Source organism: Myodes glareolus, chromosome 3 (assembly GCF_982192425.1).
Source record: "Myodes glareolus chromosome 3, mMyoGla1.1, whole genome shotgun sequence".
Taxonomy (NCBI): domain Eukaryota; kingdom Metazoa; phylum Chordata; class Mammalia; order Rodentia; family Cricetidae; genus Myodes; species Myodes glareolus.
In genome coordinates, this window is record NC_142028.1 from 80,319,447 (window position 1) to 80,336,603 (window position 17,157).

General features: G+C 45.9%; 1 protein-coding gene across 4 annotated transcripts in view; it reads right to left on the bottom strand.

The window, feature by feature from the left end:
- LOC125412531 (BEN domain-containing protein 5) overlaps window positions 1-17,157 on the bottom strand; it is a 1,187,626-nt gene that overhangs the window by 166,458 nt on the left and 1,004,011 nt on the right. For 2 of the 4 annotated variants that reach the window (XM_085686420.2, XM_048453390.3), the window contains one exon: window positions 16,631-17,157. The exons of the other annotated variants lie outside the window; for them this stretch is intronic. In XM_085686420.2, the coding sequence (XP_085542546.1) occupies window positions 17,000-17,157 (158 nt within the window). In that variant the 3' untranslated portion in view covers window positions 16,631-16,999. Of the gene's footprint in view, window positions 1-16,630 lie in introns of those variants that run through there. 4 annotated transcript variants of the gene reach the window in all.

Consider the following 17,157-nt stretch of genomic DNA (forward strand, 5'->3'; position numbering starts at 1 on the left):
AGGCAGGCAGATCTCTGTGAGTTCTATGCCAGCCAGGGCCATATGTTAATACCCTGTCTCCAGCAAAACAAAATAAAACAAACAAACAAACACCACAATGGAATTCACTAAAGTGAGCAATGGTAGATCTACGAGGTACTGGAGCAGGTAAGGAGAAGGCAAGCCACCCTTGGAGACAGCCAGTCTGCAAACAGAAGGACCATGGAAAAATGTTATAATGTTTTGAATAGCAGCTAGGACTGTGGAGGATTCATTTACAGTGAAAAGGTTTAGGGTAGTGTGGTTTGGAGGGATTCTGGTGTCAGCTGCTCTGTGTAGGAGCAGAGTCTGCTTAGGAGAGGCTGGGACTTCAAGTGACCTGGGATAGGAGACATCTGGGAGGGTGAGGATTTTCCAGAGACCATGCCCTGGTGGTCTGCATATGACCTGGACTAACGGGATACTGGAGGCCTCACTAGCATCAGGACCCTCAAACATGTTAAGGGTTTGAAGAAGTATGAACTGTAAACTCCGTGCTGGGCAGCGGTGCCCATCCCAACACAGGGCCTGCCTGGGTGACAGTATTCCTGGGATCGGAGCAACCTTTCCAGGGCACTGAGCTTCCTCGGGTCCCTCAACAACTGGCTGTTCAGCTCAGCACAGCACAACAGATGCCATTGCTACGCCTGCACCACAGCTGAGCAAACAGGCAGAAGGAGAACTGAGGTCCCGCTCCTGATGGCGTGGGATCCTGGCCTGTTTACTCAGAAGGAAAATGTGATGATGCCTTCCCCATTATCACAGTGCTATCTTTAAAGGCCTGGGGGGAGGGAATTGGACATCTTGGCAACAGCAGTAAGATGGCAGATGCTGGGACCCCTCACTCCATAGGCCACCCCTTGTCTTATTTTATTTAAAGAGCATCCTGCCAGCTCCGTCTCTGGCTCCATAAACATGAGGCCTGCATCTGGATGCTGTCTTAAACAATGAAATTCATGTTCCAACAAAGATCCCCAGAGCACAAATCGTGCCATGCATCCCTCCACAGTGTCTCAGGGACAGGACTGTAACACCCTCCTGGCCAACAGTGTCCCTATCTACTCACTCTGCAAGGCCAGGATCTGTGGAAATCCTTGTTTTGCCTCCCCTCTGGTCAGCAAATTGCCTCAGCATGGCTCTGCCTTGGTTCCAGGTTTCCCTGTTTCTCTCACTACAGCCTCACCCTCCCTCATCCCCACATTTCCACCACAGTGACCCTACTGGCTAGCCATGGGCCTCCTGGCTCAAAACCCCATGATTCCTTGCAAACAACCCAAGGCCAAGTCCAGCTCCTAACATGCTCACTACAGCCCTCCCTTGGTTCACTTCAGCTGGCCTCTCAGATGATCCTGCCTCCACATTGGACTTCTTGAAGGGTGGAAGGAACTGTGAGCTAAATCCTCACCTGGCCTTTAGCCCGCCTTTGACCCTCTGACTGGACACCCTCCCACATTGCTCTGAAGGAATTTTGTTTTCTTACATTTTAGCTGGAGATCTGGGGGGAAAACAAGACATGAGCGTGAAGAAAGCTTGTGGACATCTGTAGGAGAATTGCACGGTCCTAGGCCTCCCTGCTCCCTGCTCTCTTTGCTTGTAACTCCAGTGCCCACCATTTGTTCAGAGGAATTGCTCTGCAATTGGTCAGTACCCCTCCTCTAGGGCACTTCAAGAGAGCAAGTAATCCCTCTCTTATACCCCGTTGGGATTCAGCCCAAGCCTTAAGACACTTTTCCATTCTAATCTTTCTAGATCTACCCTTCCCCTCATCCAACCATTCATCCATCCATCCATCCAGCCATCCATCCATCCTTCCATCCATCCATCCTTCCATCCATCCATCCATTGGCTCCTTTAAGAGACAGGGGCTGGGCCCCAGAGCTGTACCTCTGTTCCCTGCCCTGCCCCATGCTCTGGGAGCTAATAGGAGGCAGGAAGGAGCTCTGCTTGCTTTACCTCGTTATCCCAGTGCTGGCTAGGCAGTGGGCCCAGAATGGCTTTGGGTGAGTATTTGCTGAGCGAATAAACATTTGAGATCATTTTATTGAAATGCTTCAGAGTAAATTTGGAGACAGGCATTCCTCTACTCAAGAGTAATCTAATAACCACAAATGCCTTTAACACGGTGGGGAGAAAGAGGGAGAAGGTGTGTGTTTCCCTTATTGCTGCTGTTAAAATAAATGGCATTTTTAATAAAGTGTCCCCATACAGCATATAGAATATGACCACATGACAGGAGGAATATCTGGTGAAATTCTGCACTGCAAAGCAGCCTTTTCCTGGTCTTTTGGTTATTAAATTTAATCACTTTGGAGCTGAGTCCATACTCTTTTTTTTTTCCTAGAGGCAGGTACACTTTTGATTAAAATGTGGGCCCCAAAGCACTTTAGCAGGGGAAAGCTAAGCTAAGTCCCCAGGGGGACTGTGGAGGAGCCAGACAACAGGATGATGGGGCCAAGGCAGCAGCCACATTTGCTTCTCACTTGACGGACGTGTTTATCCCCAGATGGGGCACACAGCAGTCACCGGGTATATAGAAATCTTGCAATTAAGGCAAAGTCTAATTAAAGACTATACATTCAAAATACAAAGGAGGTTCTTAGCAGCAGCCTCTCTAGCTGCCTCTGCCACTGTGCTGAATGAATCGCAAGGTGGGGAATACAGCACCCTGTTGCCAACATGGTTTCTAGGTGTAGCTGTGCCTTTGAGGTCCATTGAGACAGCTCAGCCCATCAGAATCAACACAGTCAGATTTGCTCCTGGCTCTGCTCATTGGACTTCACCTGCCCCTGAATTTCCATCTTCATATTGAGAGCAAAGGCAACCTTCTACAAGGTTATGAGAGAATCAGAAAAGGGTGTGAGGACTCAGTTCAAAGGTATCCTTGATCAAGTTAGGTCACTTATATTGCACTGCACTTGACCACAGTCAGCCAGATGAGAAAGTCCAGCTAGCTCCGTAGCCAGAGGGGAAAGACTGTGTGTGTGTGTGTGTGTGTGTGTGTGTGTGTGTGTGTGTGTGTGTGTGTGTGTGTGGTGGGGAGGCTCCGGTCTCTGTAGCATTCTTTGTGCCCAGGGATGAGGGTTGGGCTTCCAACCATTCTCTCCTAAGCATCTGATAATAACCTGACAATGGATTTATGTGTCCCCAACTGTGATAAAAGGTTCCTGCTGAAGCCAGTCAGCCCTTTCAGCCTTGGTGCTGGGAGGTGAGAGAGGAGATGCAGACAATAATTCTTGCACTCTAGGGGTTTGACTCAGAGCCAGACATAGCTCCTGAGCTCAGGCTAGGGTCAGGAGAATTAGGAGCTGTCTCTACCCTTGTAGATGCCACAGTCTGAGTCGCAGAGGGAAACACACAGAAGGAGATGGCAACTGCCCATCGTTCTTTGGTATTTTACAGTTGTCAAATGCCTTTGACTGGCCTGTGGTTTAATCCTCTCTAGAGTCCCTGAGTGAGGAGGGAGCAGTGACCCCCATCAAAGCTGAGCTCCAGGCCTGGTTTACACTTCAGGTCCACAGAGGGGTCAGTGTGTTTAACACAGCACCATACTGCAAATTCTGTGCCTTCTTTGCTGTCCCTGTAGAGTAAGTCAGGTTGCTTCCTGCTTCTACTTTATGCATATTTGCTTTAGATTACTGAAACATTACAGAGTCTTTTTGCTGTCTTCCTTTTGCCACCCAGAAAGGACTATCCCCAAACTGGTGTGTGTCTTTCTGGCTGGAGTTTTCATACTCCGCACACACCTAGACAACGTTCATTAAAAACGTCTAGGATGTCTTGAGAGTTTTAACATTTTACACTTAGCCTCAAGCTCTAAGGTTCACTCTTCTATTATTACTTTTACAATTCAGTATGATTTTGAGATTGTTCATGTGCAGCAGCACACACCTTTAATCTCCGAACTTGGGAAGCATAGGCAGGCAGATCTCTGTGAGCTCAAGGAGGCCAGCAAGTTCTAGGACAGCCAGGGCGATAGTGAGATCTTGTCAATATGATTTTGGGATTATGTTTATGATTTATTTGTGATACACATACAGCTCTGTTTCATTTATGTTGGGTAACATTTCACACGATAAGTTCAATGTGTGTATATGCATGTGTGTGAGAGAGACAGAGCTAGTATGTGTGTATCTGTAAGAGCGATAGGAGAGAGACAGAGAGACACTGTGTGTACGCATGTGTTGTGTGTGTGTGTGCACACCAGCTCCACTCTTTGCCATCAGGGTGAGTGTGAACATAGCCGGGGGCCAGGCAGGAAGAGGAACATTCTCTGACTTGGTAGCGCAGAGCAGGGTCTGACGCACAGCTGGCTCAGATAGAGATGATCACTAGATGTGCCAAAGCTATGATGAGGATAACAGTGAACTTGGCCTCAGAAGGACTTGGATTTGAATCTTTACCCTCTTATTTATTACCCATCTGAGCCTGACACAGGCAGGAAGGAGTCCTCACTTCTTTAGGGCCCTGTTCTTTCATCAGTATGAACAATCAGTCATGCCCAAACTGAAACTTAATCACTATGATCAAACACAATAGGTCTTAGCTCTGGACCTAAGAAACAGGAGCTAAATGAATGAATCTCTGACCCTATGCTGGGGAAAGGGTACAGAGAAGGCACCAGCAAGCTCCTGCTGGCTGCCCTTCTCACTAAAAATGACCGAGAAAGAAGGGAAGGAAGGAGGGAAGGCAGACAGGCGCTTCAGAAGCATAATTTAGAACATAGGTAGCCCAGCCCACCTCCAAACCTTGTCATTCTATGGTTTTCATTGGCTAACTCTGAACAGCGTGGATCTCCTTGGTCCTGGTAAGTCTTAATCATGATTAGCAATGCTATGACAAAACACCTGGTCAAAGCCATTCATGAAGGTAAGGGTTTATTTGGTTTCTACATTCCCAGAACTGTGTATCACTGAAAAAAGCCAGGACAGGAACTCAAACGGGGCAGGGCAGGAACCTGAAAGCAAGAACTGATGCAGAGACCATGGAGGGGTTCTGCTTACTGGTTTGTACCCCATGGCTTTCTCTACCTACTTTCTTATAGAACCTAAGACCACCAGCCTAGAGAATGGCACCACCCACAATGAGCAGGGCCCTCCCCAACTAAGAAAATGCTCTACAGCTGGATCATATGGAGGCATTTTCTTCACTGAGGCTCCTTCCTTTCAGATGACTTGAGTTTGTGTGTCATATTGATATAAGACTACCTACCACATGGGCTAAGATCCCTGAAGGGTAGAAACGTTTTGCAAAGCCCCTACTTGCTTCCCAGGAATCACCAAAGGCTGGGCCAAAGGCTGGCCCACACAGTGTTAAATCTCTTCCTTTTATCAGAGATTGCAGCCAATGAGGCTTTCTGCCTAAATGGCCTAGAACCGTCTCCCAAAGCTCCTTAACTCAGAAAAGTGCAAGTCAGCAGAATGAAAATAACTTAAAAGTTCCTTGGGAAAAAAAGAACTCCCCGTTTCCTCCTACTCCCGCGGAAGGCCTCTCGGTGACAACTCTAGGCTTGAGTCTAGGCCAGGGGCTTCCCAGTAGTTCAGGAAGGCAAGTAGGCATTAGAGGCTTGAATCTGCTTCCTCATGGGAGCTGAAAGACCCCTAGGATCCCACTGGGAGGGCTTTGTGTCATGTCTGCCTTGTAAGCCTGGAACAGCCATGTGTGTTATAACTGAGGTTCACAGAAAGGAAGCCAGCAGCTCCATGTCCCACACAGGTAGTTTGTGCTGCTCCCAGCTAAGGGCTTGGTGTCCCTGCCTGTCTGTCACTCCAAAGGGAGGAGTGTAGTTGAGAATCCACCTGCCTGCCCTCTGTGCACATCGCTTCAGGCAACACTCCTAAGCTTTGGACATCTTGTTCTTTCTCCCAAAGCTGGGAAACCTGCTTCTTACGGCGGATACATCTCAGGTCCAGTGAGGGAGTGCTGAAGAGCACAGGAGGAAAGGTCAGGGCCAATTTCACTCTCCTCACAACCCAGCTGTTCTGTGCAATCCAAGAAGAGCCCCAGGAAAGGCCTCTGGTACAAGAGAACACTGGGTCCCAAATCAGAGAAGTAACCCAAGGCCTCAGAGCTGCTAAGTGGTAGAGCCCAGAGTTCTACACAAGCACGGAGGGTAAGAGTCTGCAAACTCACCAGCTATACCCTTCCCTTATTTCTTGTTCTAAGGGGGCCTATCAAACTTTAACCCGTGAGAACAAGCCCAGGATGGCAACATGCTAATCTCCATCCATGAGGGGGCTTTGTGACCTTCAAGACCTTACGTGTTCTCGGCAGACAGGGTTGTATCAATACCTGGTTTCTCACAGGCTTGTTTCTAGGGAGGGCTCACCTTCATCCCACAGGGTCAGTGAGAAGACCAGGGAAGCTAGAGGCAAACACATGGTACCCCACCTCACATGGCTTACACAGTGAGAAAGATGGATTGAAGCTGGAACAGTGTGGGGAGAGGGGTGTTCAGTGCAGGTAGAGAAGCCCCCCCAAACCCTCCAAGACCTCATGGTTGCCAAGAAGAGGACACAAAGGACACAGATGAGAGGAATGGGTTCTGTCCACACAGGGAATGAAGACACTGCATAGACAGTAACAGCTCTTTGTTGAATGGTTACACACGTGGGGTGAGGCTTCGTGCCTGCTGCTGAGTACCTGAGACACCACGCTCCAACAGTGCCTGCATGAGATCTTGCTTTGACTAGGCATTTCACAGGTATTCACCGAATCCTGTGAGCAGACCATCAGGTAAGCTGTGGTTGGGGTTGCCCACAGGAGAAGGAAACTAGGTCAGGAACCTGGCATCGCTCATGCCCAGCCCCAGAGCTAGAGTGAACACCCCAGACAGCACGGTGTCTGATGAGAGGTGAGGGTCAGAGGAAGGAGTTGGGGGTCAGGCTCCCCCCCGCCCCCCCGCCAGCCAGTCTCCTCCAGGAGCTTCCTAGTGAGCTTCTTCATTTGTGCTCCCAACAATGCTGCAGGAGGTGGACAGTGTAAGGATTATGTGTAGCCTTCCTTTTATCCAAAAGCAGCTCGGGGTAGTGGGGGGCGGTTCAAAACCTCTGACCTCTGCAGACACCAGCACTCATGGGCTCATATTCCACATAGACACAGTCTCTCTCTCTCTCTCTCTCTCTCTCTCTCTCTCTCTCTCTCTCTCTCTCTCTCTCACACACACACACACACACACACACACACACACACACACACACACATTTACTTAAAATAATTTTAAAAGTTTTAAAAATAATTTGAGGACTTTTAAAATAAATCAAGTTCAAAAAAGATTTGTTAGTGAGTAGAATTACAGGGGTCTCTAGTGGAGGATAACATTAACTTTAAATTAGGATGAATAACTTGGTAAGGATACAAAAGGTCACATTCATGCATCATAAAGTTTGGAGGAAAGCTATATCATAAAGTAAATTTCCAAACCCATTCTTCAGGTGCTCAAATGTATACACTGACAGCTCACAAAAGGAAGAAGCTGGGACACTATATCTATGTCGAAAGCGAAGGGGCCAAACTCTGAATATTCCATATATGGGTGATGCTGTTGGGAAGTGGCCCATACATGTCTGCCCTCCTTAAAATACGCTGAGTCCTTTGGGAAAAAAAGGCAACGACACACGCAAAGATGCTCTTCTTTTAACCCAATGAATTTACTCCATGAAACACAAAGAAAAGAATCAGCAGAAGGAAAACAATCATAAAAGATTGCCCAGGCAGCCTTTCCCACCAGCAATAAACTAGAGAACACAAGCCGTACAATGAAGAGTTAGGAAAACAACCTTGACCCAGTGCCAGGAAGTGGTATTACGATGGTAGCTATGCAAACCAAGGCACAGTATGGGTATACACATGGGGGAGGGGGGAGGGGGAGGGAGATGCTTGCACACATCAGAGGAGCATGGGGGCAGAGGCATCATGAGGAACAAGGGTGACCGTGCACTTGGGCTTCACCCTTGAGGTTATGGCTTGGTTTTCTTTTGAGGTTTCGGCTCTCTTTGGGGTTTTCTTTGCTAACTTAAACAAAACTGGAGAAGAAGATCTCAACCAGCTGGAATGTTGAGCTGCAACCAACAAAGTGAAATGTGATGGGGGATAAATGCAAAGTCCTGCACTTCATTTAAGAAATCTATTTCAAAATCCCACATGACTGGGGGTAGGAGTGGGCCAGACGAGCTGTTACTACGGAAGGCAGGATAAGGGAACAGAGACTCAGCGTTTTCCGAGGCTGAGACTGGAGGGCTGGTACCATAGCAGGTTATTACAATTACCCTACTGACAGCAGAAGGGGCACAGCAATAGGACTGGGAGACTTGGAGGTAACTTCTCCAGTTTCCTCCCAGAATAAATACATATTGAAGTCATTATTGTATCCCCTGGGAGTTACTCTGCCTTCACAACTCACATGGTTCCTTATATGACATGAGCTCCTACAAGGAAACCAATAGTGGCCCAAATAGGGAGGAGGATTGGGTGATGTTGGCCCCAAACATATTCTCAGTCTTACTTTATAGAACTACCCAGTTCAGTAGGAGACAATTTTAATCACTAAGGATGTTGATTCAAAGTTCAAAGTCCATGGACCAGGTGCTTCCTACAGTCCAGCATCCATCCCTGAATTCTGTCTTTGGAACGCTGTCCTGAGATAGCAGCTGTAGCGTTTAGAGTTCAACGAAACAGGGTACGGTGACGGTAAGGGCTGTCCTCACAATATCCAACACAAGCCTGTAAGGCACATATGCTCATTATCTGGGAAGAGGGAACTTCAACTGAGAAAATACTTCCATCAGATTGGCCTATAGGAAAATCCATGGGCCAATTCTTGATTAATGATTGCTATGGGAGGGCCCAGCCCATTGTAGGCTGTGCCATACCTGGGCAGACGGTTCTGGCTTGTTTAAAATATCAAGGTGAGCAAGACATGGCGAGTAAGCCACGGAGATCAAGCCAGTAATCTGCACTCCTCCACGGTCTCTGCTTCAGATCCTGATTCCAGGTTCCTGCCTTGAGTCTCTGCCCTGGCTTTCTGTCATTATGAGCTTCAAACTGTCAGCTGAAATAAACTCTTTTCTCCCCAGGTTGGTTTTGGTCAGTGTTTCAACACAGCAGCAGAAACCAAATTGCAGTAGGAAGCTAACTAAGACAGGCTAAGATCATGTTCAAGATCACACACAAGAAAGGCCAAGGGTCAGTGATAGAACACAGGACCATCTAAACCCAGAGAGACATGGTAGCTATGATTTGAGCTGAGGATTGGCTGGTGAAATACGGAAGAACAATGATGTCATATTAAACCATGCAAAGAGCCATTCTGGCTGTTAAGGCAGGGGGTGGGGTTGGGTTAGTCATTGGTATGGTGGAGAGGACATCTAGGGGACACCTACAAGATCATCTTTGACCTTTAGGTTCTATGACTTTGTAAAGCTTCCTGGAAGATACTGGTCCATTCCTTCAAAATAAAAGATGAGATAAGTCTGTTGCTGTGTCTATTTGTGGATGCCAAAGCACATGTATTATGCCCATGGTAAGCAAGCTGGTCCACAAGAAAATGAGAAGACAGGAAACAGATTCTACTAGAAATGGTCCTAGGTTTTAAAGAAGTTTTTCTTTTCTAGAAAGAAGAAATGAAATTATGGAATGATTTCAGTCTCGATAACAAACAAGAAAATATAATAACACACATTTTTCTTTGCCAACTAAGTTGGAAGAATAATTTCAAAAGTGGTTACACCCATTACAAGCATAAAGAATAATGCATCTGACATTCCTTTTGGCTGAGGAGAAACCACACTAAGAAAGCCAATGAAAGTGTAAAGGGAGAGTTAATACAAATATTTCCACCAAGTTTTATTTATAAACGATCTAAAATTCCAAGGAGCTATAAATGGGCCAGAAGGCGGGGGTGGGAACTGAGGTGAGTAAGGGGAGCCAGAAGCGTGGAGCTGCACATGGTCTGCAACACAGGTCCCAACAAATGGTGAATTTCTGTAAGATTCTCAGGGAGTCAAAAGCAGAGATGAAAGCTGAGATCTGGGCACAAGGGGGCAGCAGGGTAGAGGCAGGAGAGGCACATTCTCAGGTAAAGAATGAACAGGGCAGGGAGAGGGCAGGCAAGGAGACAAATCTCAATATCAGCACTGATGGCCATTTGTCCACTTCAGTACTTCATTTACCGCCACAAGCCTCCTACGAGCCCAGGACGTGGACGCTGCTTACTCCATGTTACAGTCGACGAAACCAATGTTAAGAGGAAGTGCCTGACTTTGAGCAGGCTAGTAAGCTGTAGAGCTGAGAGGAGAGCTTAGAGGCATCCACCACCTAACTCAAGTTCCCTGTACCACTGGGATGAATGGGAACCTGTAGTTAAGGCCTTCATGGCCTTGCATATCGGCAGGTTAGCCTCACTGTAAGCACTTGAGCAACTGACCAGATAGATGGTTTACCCATCCGTAGCTTTATGTCTGCCCACTTTGTGGATGTTAGAGCTGATGGTTATGAATGCCAAGGAGCAACATGAAAACAACTATATTAAATGTGCAGGGACGTGTGCAAACCTGGTGTGTGTAAAATACAGTTACATCCTTGGACAAAAACCACATCATACAGCAGTGCCATTTGACGTACTTTCCCTGCTTTCCAAAATAATCTGTTTAAAGTTGTTTTTATTTCTTTATAATTAAAAATAATCACTTCCTAGGTAGAACCCTAGTAGCACAGACAATAAGAGCAACAATGAGTAAGTGAGACCTCCTGAAACTGAGAAGTTTCTGTAAAGCAAAGGACACTGTCGTTAAGACCAAAAGGCAACCTACTGATTGGGAGATCTTCACCAACCCCTCATCAGACAAAGGTCTGATGTCCAAAATATACAAAGAACTCAAGAAACTAGACACTAAAACTCTAATTAGCCCAATTAAAAAATGGGGTACTGAACTAAACAGAGAATTCTCAATAGAAGAACTTTGAATGGCCAAAAGACACTTAAGGTCATGCTCAGCCTCCTTAGCGATCAGGGAAATGCAAATCAAAACCACTTTGAGATATCATCTTACACCTGTCAGAATAGCCAAACTCAAAAACACCAATGATAGCCTATGCTGGAGATGATGTGGAGTGAGGGGAACACTCATTCATTGTTGGTGGGAATGCAAACTTGTGCAGCCACTGTGGAAATCAGTGTGGCGGTTTCTCAGGAAACTGGGAGTCAACCTCCCTCAGGACCCAGCAATTCCATTCTTGGGAATATACCCAAGAGATGCCCTACCATACTACAAAAGCATTTGTTCAACTATGTTCATAGCAGCACTATTTGTAATAGCCAGAACCTGGAAACAACCTTGGTGCCCCTCAATAGAAGAATGGTTAAAGAAGGTGTGGATCATATACACATTAGAGTTTTACTCAGTGGTAAAAAACAATGACATCTTGAATTTTGCATGCAAATGGATGGAAATAGAAAACGCTTTACTGAGTTAGATAACCCAGACCCAAAAAGAGGAATATGGTATGTACTCACTCATAAGTGAATTCTAACCATAATTAAAGGTCTTTGAGCCTATAATTCGTGATCCTAAAGAATCTAAATAAGAAAGTGAACCTGAAGAAAATCATATAGTTATCCTCCTGGATATTGGAAGTAGACAAGATTGCCAGGCAAACTTGGGTGCACGGGGGATGGGGGGTGGAAGTAAGGGGAGATGGTTAGAGAGAAGGGAGAAGAGGAGGATGGGGGATAGCTTGGGGGAATGGGATGGGGGAGGGAGGAAGGATGGGTATGGGAGCAGGGAAGTATATATCTCAACTAAGGGAGCCATTTTAGGGTTTGCAAGAGACTTGATTCTAGAGGAGTTCCCAGGTCCAAGGAGATGTCCCCAGATTGTTCCCTGGGCAGTTCCCTGAGGAGAGGGTGCCTGAACTGACCTTGGCCCATAACCATACTGATGAATATTTTGCATATCACCATAGAACCTTCATCCGACGATGGATGGAGATAGAGACAGAGACCCACATTGGAGCACTGGACTGAGACCCCAAGGTCCAAATGAGGAGCAGAAGGAGGGAGAACATGAACAAGGAAGTCAGGACAGCGAGGGGTGTGTTCACCCACTGATACAAGGGGTCTGATCTAATGAGAGTTCACCAAGGCCAGCTGGACTGGGACTGAACAAGCATGTGATCAAACCGGATTCTCCGAATGTGGCTGACATGGGGGCTGTCTGAAAAGCCATTGACAATGGCACTGGGACTTGTTTCGTCTGCATGTACTGGCTTTTTGGGTTCCTAGTCTGTTTGGATGATCACCTTCCTAGACCTGGAGGGAGGGGGGAGGAACTTGAACTTCCCACAGGGCAGGAAACCCTGACTGCTCTTAGGACTGGAGAGGGAGGAGGAGAGGGAGTGGGGGGAGTGGAAGGAGAGGGTATTGGGAGGAGGGGAGGAAGTGGAAATTTTTATAAATTAAAAAAAAAATAATCACAATGTAGAAACACACCCAAGACACAAACTGGGGCAAGAGGGAATCAGACTTCCTCACTCAGTCCATGGGCTGGAAATAAAATGAGTCCCACCTTCCTCTTCCACCTGATGAAGGGATCTGTAGCCAGGGCTTCTGGGATGGACTCAGGTTCTGTCAATTCAGTATTGCCATCCTGCCCAACAAGACACACTGGCCCACCATGAGAATCAAAGGAATCCAAGTGTAAAGGCTAGGGGGAGACCACTGGCATTTCGACAAAAAGTCCCCTTCTGTATCAGACCCAACCAAACAGAATTCTGGGAGTGTGAAAAAATCACTCTAAACAAAGTTGCAGGGAAGAGCCCATTATTGAGGAAAAAACTAAGACTCAATTGCAGATATCTTCAGGGGACTAGCAGAGGTTTCCGTTTACTGAGAGAACACTTTTAGTCTTTCATTGGTGTGTACATCTAATGAGTTCTAATAAACCGGTGCTTTTCAAAAGTGGTGTTTATGTTAAAATACGCATTCCTACTTTGTTTCCACTTGAATAAAATAAACTATTATGATGTAATTACCTCCAATATCTACTAATGACTTGAATTAATGAGAATAATTGCCATGGATTACTGAGGCTGGGCGATTCCTACACACACATACTCTGATTCACAACCATTGCAGTAGTCCACTTATCTTCTTAGGAAAGATGGTATATTGATTTGTTTTTGATTTATCTGTTTATTTATGAATTGAGGGAGGAAGGGAGAGAGAACTTTTGGGAACTGTTCTCTCCTTTGACCTTGCTTTGGTTTTGAGGCAGGGTCTCTCTTGTTTTCTGCTATTTTGATGCCTACCTTAGACTAGCTGACCCTTGAGATTCTTCTCTTTCCCTAGCAGCTGCATCTGAATTTAGACCCAGTTCCACTGCTGCCAGCTCTAGCTCCTTAGGCAAGATATTACTCAACCTTTTCTGAGCCCATTTCACTCATGTCAAATGTTTAAGGTATCAGGCACATTCCAGAGACTCAAAACATTATCAGTCAGTCTAATTAGTGGGTGAAACCTCCTTATACCCTCAGTCTTGCTCTTAAAAGCATGTTTCGCTATTGCATCCACTTCTAATTTCTCTCTGCCTTAATTCCTGAAGATCTCTCTCTCTCTCTCTCTCTCTCTCTCTCTCTCTCTCTCTCTGTGTGTGTGTGTGTGTTTGTGTGTGATTTCATTAGTTCTTTCATATCACTATGGGCACAATACTTGTCAGAGTGAACTTAGAGTATATCCCAGTTAGGTTTCTGTTGATGTGTTAAATATTCTTACCAAAAGCGATTTGAGTAGGAAAGGGTTAATTTAACTTGCGAGTGGTCCACCAGGGATGCTAAGGCAGGAACTCAAGGCAGAAGTCTGGATGAAGAAACTGAAGCAGAGACCATGGTGGATTGTTCCTTATTGGCTCACTCCCATACTCCTGTTCAGCTCCACTTCTTACACAGCCCAGGGCCACCCACCTAAAGATGGTCCTGCCCACAGCAGACTGGGTTCTCCCACAACAATCAGTAATCAAGAAAATGACCCACAGAAATCAACAGGCTGATCCGTGAGAAGCAATTACTCAGTTGAGGGCCCTTCTTCCCAAGCATGTTTAGATTTTGTCAAGTTGGCAAAAAACAAAAACAACAACAACAACAAACAAACAAACAAAAAACCCTATGACAAGGGACAAAAGATTCATTTCATTTTGGCTTCATGACTGCAGATGGTATCTATTCATTGTGGTGGAGAAAGGCATGAGGAAGGGGTTTATGTTGTGGCGGGAGCATGTGGTAGAAGCTAGCTACATGGTGGACCAGGAAGTCCAGTGCCCAGTAGGTACTGGGGGCTAGGTACTTGCTTGAAAGTCTTACCTCCAGTGACCAAGCTTTCCCATTTAGGCCCTCTCTTTAGAAGTTCCCCAGAACCTTCCCTAACAGTCCTATCAGCTGGAGACCAAGCGTTTCAAACAGTCTATGGGGAACAGTAGCTGGGAATAGTGACTCACGGAGCCCTTTCCTGCTTCCTTGGCACAATTCTGAATTAGGGGTCATTATTAGCAGTCAAGCAACAGGCACACAGTAGCAAAATAAGGACTTGAACCCAGGTCCCCGTCTTTGACAGTCCGGTTTCTCCTAACATGTGCATCATAAATAAATCACTCATATGATAAACGCTTTCCTATCCACCAGGTATTTTTACTATAGCTATTGCCATCTCCCTCACTGAACTGACACACCCAGGAGGCTGATGAGCCAGTTGGACTAGTCTTTGAGGCACACACACAGCCTCCGGGTGTCTGTATTTTCTTCACGTTTTGGGGAAAAAAGGGATGAGGTCAACCTTGGCATATGCTTTATTTTGAATCACTTAGGCCCTAGCTGCCTGATAGTATAAAAGTGAACAGATCTTTTTTTCTTTTTTATTTATTTATTTATTTAGTAGTCCTAGCTGGCCTCATGCTCTCATGCTCACTGAGGTAGCTAGGGTTTTTGTCAACTTGACACAAGCTGAAGTCACCTGGAAAGAGACACGCTCAGTGGAGATCGGCCCGTAGTCAAGCCCGTGGGGCATTTTCTTGATTGATCATTAATGTAGGAAGGCCCAGCCCTCTGTGGGGGAAGACAGCCCTGGGCAGGTGGTCCTGGACTATATAAAAAAACAGGGTGAGCAAGGCATGGGGGCGGGGCAAGTCAGTAACCAGCATTCTTAGGTGGTCTCTGCTTCAGTTCGTGCCTCTAGATGAGTTCCTGCCCTGACTTGTCTTCATGATGGGCTGTGATCAGGACACAGAAACTGAAATAAGCCCTTCCTCTTCAAGTCACTTTGTGGTCATGGTGTTTGATCACAGCAACACAGCAACCTAACTGAGACACTTACAACATAGCTAAAGCTGGCCCTGAACTCCTGACCTTCCGGCCTTTCCTCCAAAGTACAAGGGCGACAGGTGTGGGCCACCATGCCCATCTGAAAAGCGAACACATCTTAGCTAGAACTTGCTGAACACCAACCACAAACTTTCCCCACCTCATGAAAGCCAACCATGCTCAACACGTAGGCAAATCCTGCTGTATAACCAGTTACTATTATTCTCCCCCACTGCCTGATGTCCTCATTCTACTGCTTAGGACTCTGAAAAGTGAAATCTTTGTGTGAAGACCACACTGCTGCTTTACAGAGAGCTGGGGGAAATACTCCAGAAGAAAATCCTTGTCGAAATATCCTATGGTGAGCACCCATGGTCAACAAAGGATCATTAAATTTATTGTTATATTACAAAGGATTACTGGATTTACTGAAATATAGGGTCTGAGTGGCACCCACTCCACCTATTTAACCTATTTAAGTAACCTTGAGCTTTTGTTTATAGATCATTAAAGGTTAAAGAATGAGAAAAACTACAAAGTTTTCCACCAATGTCTAAAAGTCCAAAATCAAAAAATGAAGGTAACAATTGCTGACATTTATTGAACACTTTATACATTTTATCTCTAATCCTTAGAGCGACTATGTGAGGCGGGTTTTCTCTTTTATGGAACAGAAAGTGGGGGTATAAGGTTATGTTAATGCCAGAGCAAGCAGGAGAGCCAGGCTTAGAACCTAGAGGCATTTGTCCAAAGCCCTTGCCCTTTCCAAAATGCCACATTTACTTTATTGGCATTGCATAGAGAAAAGTGCAAGCCCACAGGAAGATAGAAAGTGGTTTGCCAAAAGCACGTGCCAGGCACCATAAAGATCCAGCAACCAAATAAAGCAGATAAACAATTACATAACCTGCAAGATCATTTGAGATAAAAGAATAAACGAACTGCTAGCCTCTGACATATCTCATTTTCTGGCAACCTTGTACCACAGCTAACATTATTAGGCCCTCAGTACCCATTTCTTTACAAAAGTAGGCTCAAATAATCGGGGAAGCTTATTTTTCCGGATGCTAATCGCAGATCATCTTGGAAAACCTGAGTGGTCCAAGACTCATCCTTCAAAGTCAGAGAGAGTGAGATGCTCTGGAGACCCTTAGAGTCAGCCATCACAGGACCCATGACCCTTACGAGAATCTCTCTCCTGAGAGGGCCTTGCAGGCCATATGCAGCACACGTGTTTAATGTTATATAAAAAAGAGAACAATTGTCTACATCAAGAATTAATGGAGTTTTATTATAGAACAAAATAGAGGAGCAGAGACAGATGTGCTCCAGTGGTAAAAACAACAGTTCATACTGTGGTCCCAACAGGCTTCTCTGATGCCTTGCAGCCCCATGAAAAGTGCTTTCCCATCCCTCACCAGCACTGGTTGGGGTGCGAGGCTCTGCTGAGTCTCAGCAAATCCATCCGCATTCTTCGAAGTACGAAGTCCAAGTCCAGATAAGACATTGACCTCAGCACCCTGAAGGCCCTCTGCCAAGACATAGCCGCGCCTGGTGGGGTCTAGTGGGATGGCACCGTCGCCCATAATGCACACACCACACAAGGAAAATGCAAAGGCTTTATGAAAAAATCCAAAGTTTATTGCAAATTGTATTTTGCTTCCCTTCGTTCTTCATTTTTACAAGATTTGTTGATATCCATGATTTTCTCACAGATGTACTTGTTGACTTTGGAGAGTCTCTGTGCAATTTCAGTTTCATCCACTGTTTCTTGTGCTATTCTGTCATACAAACACT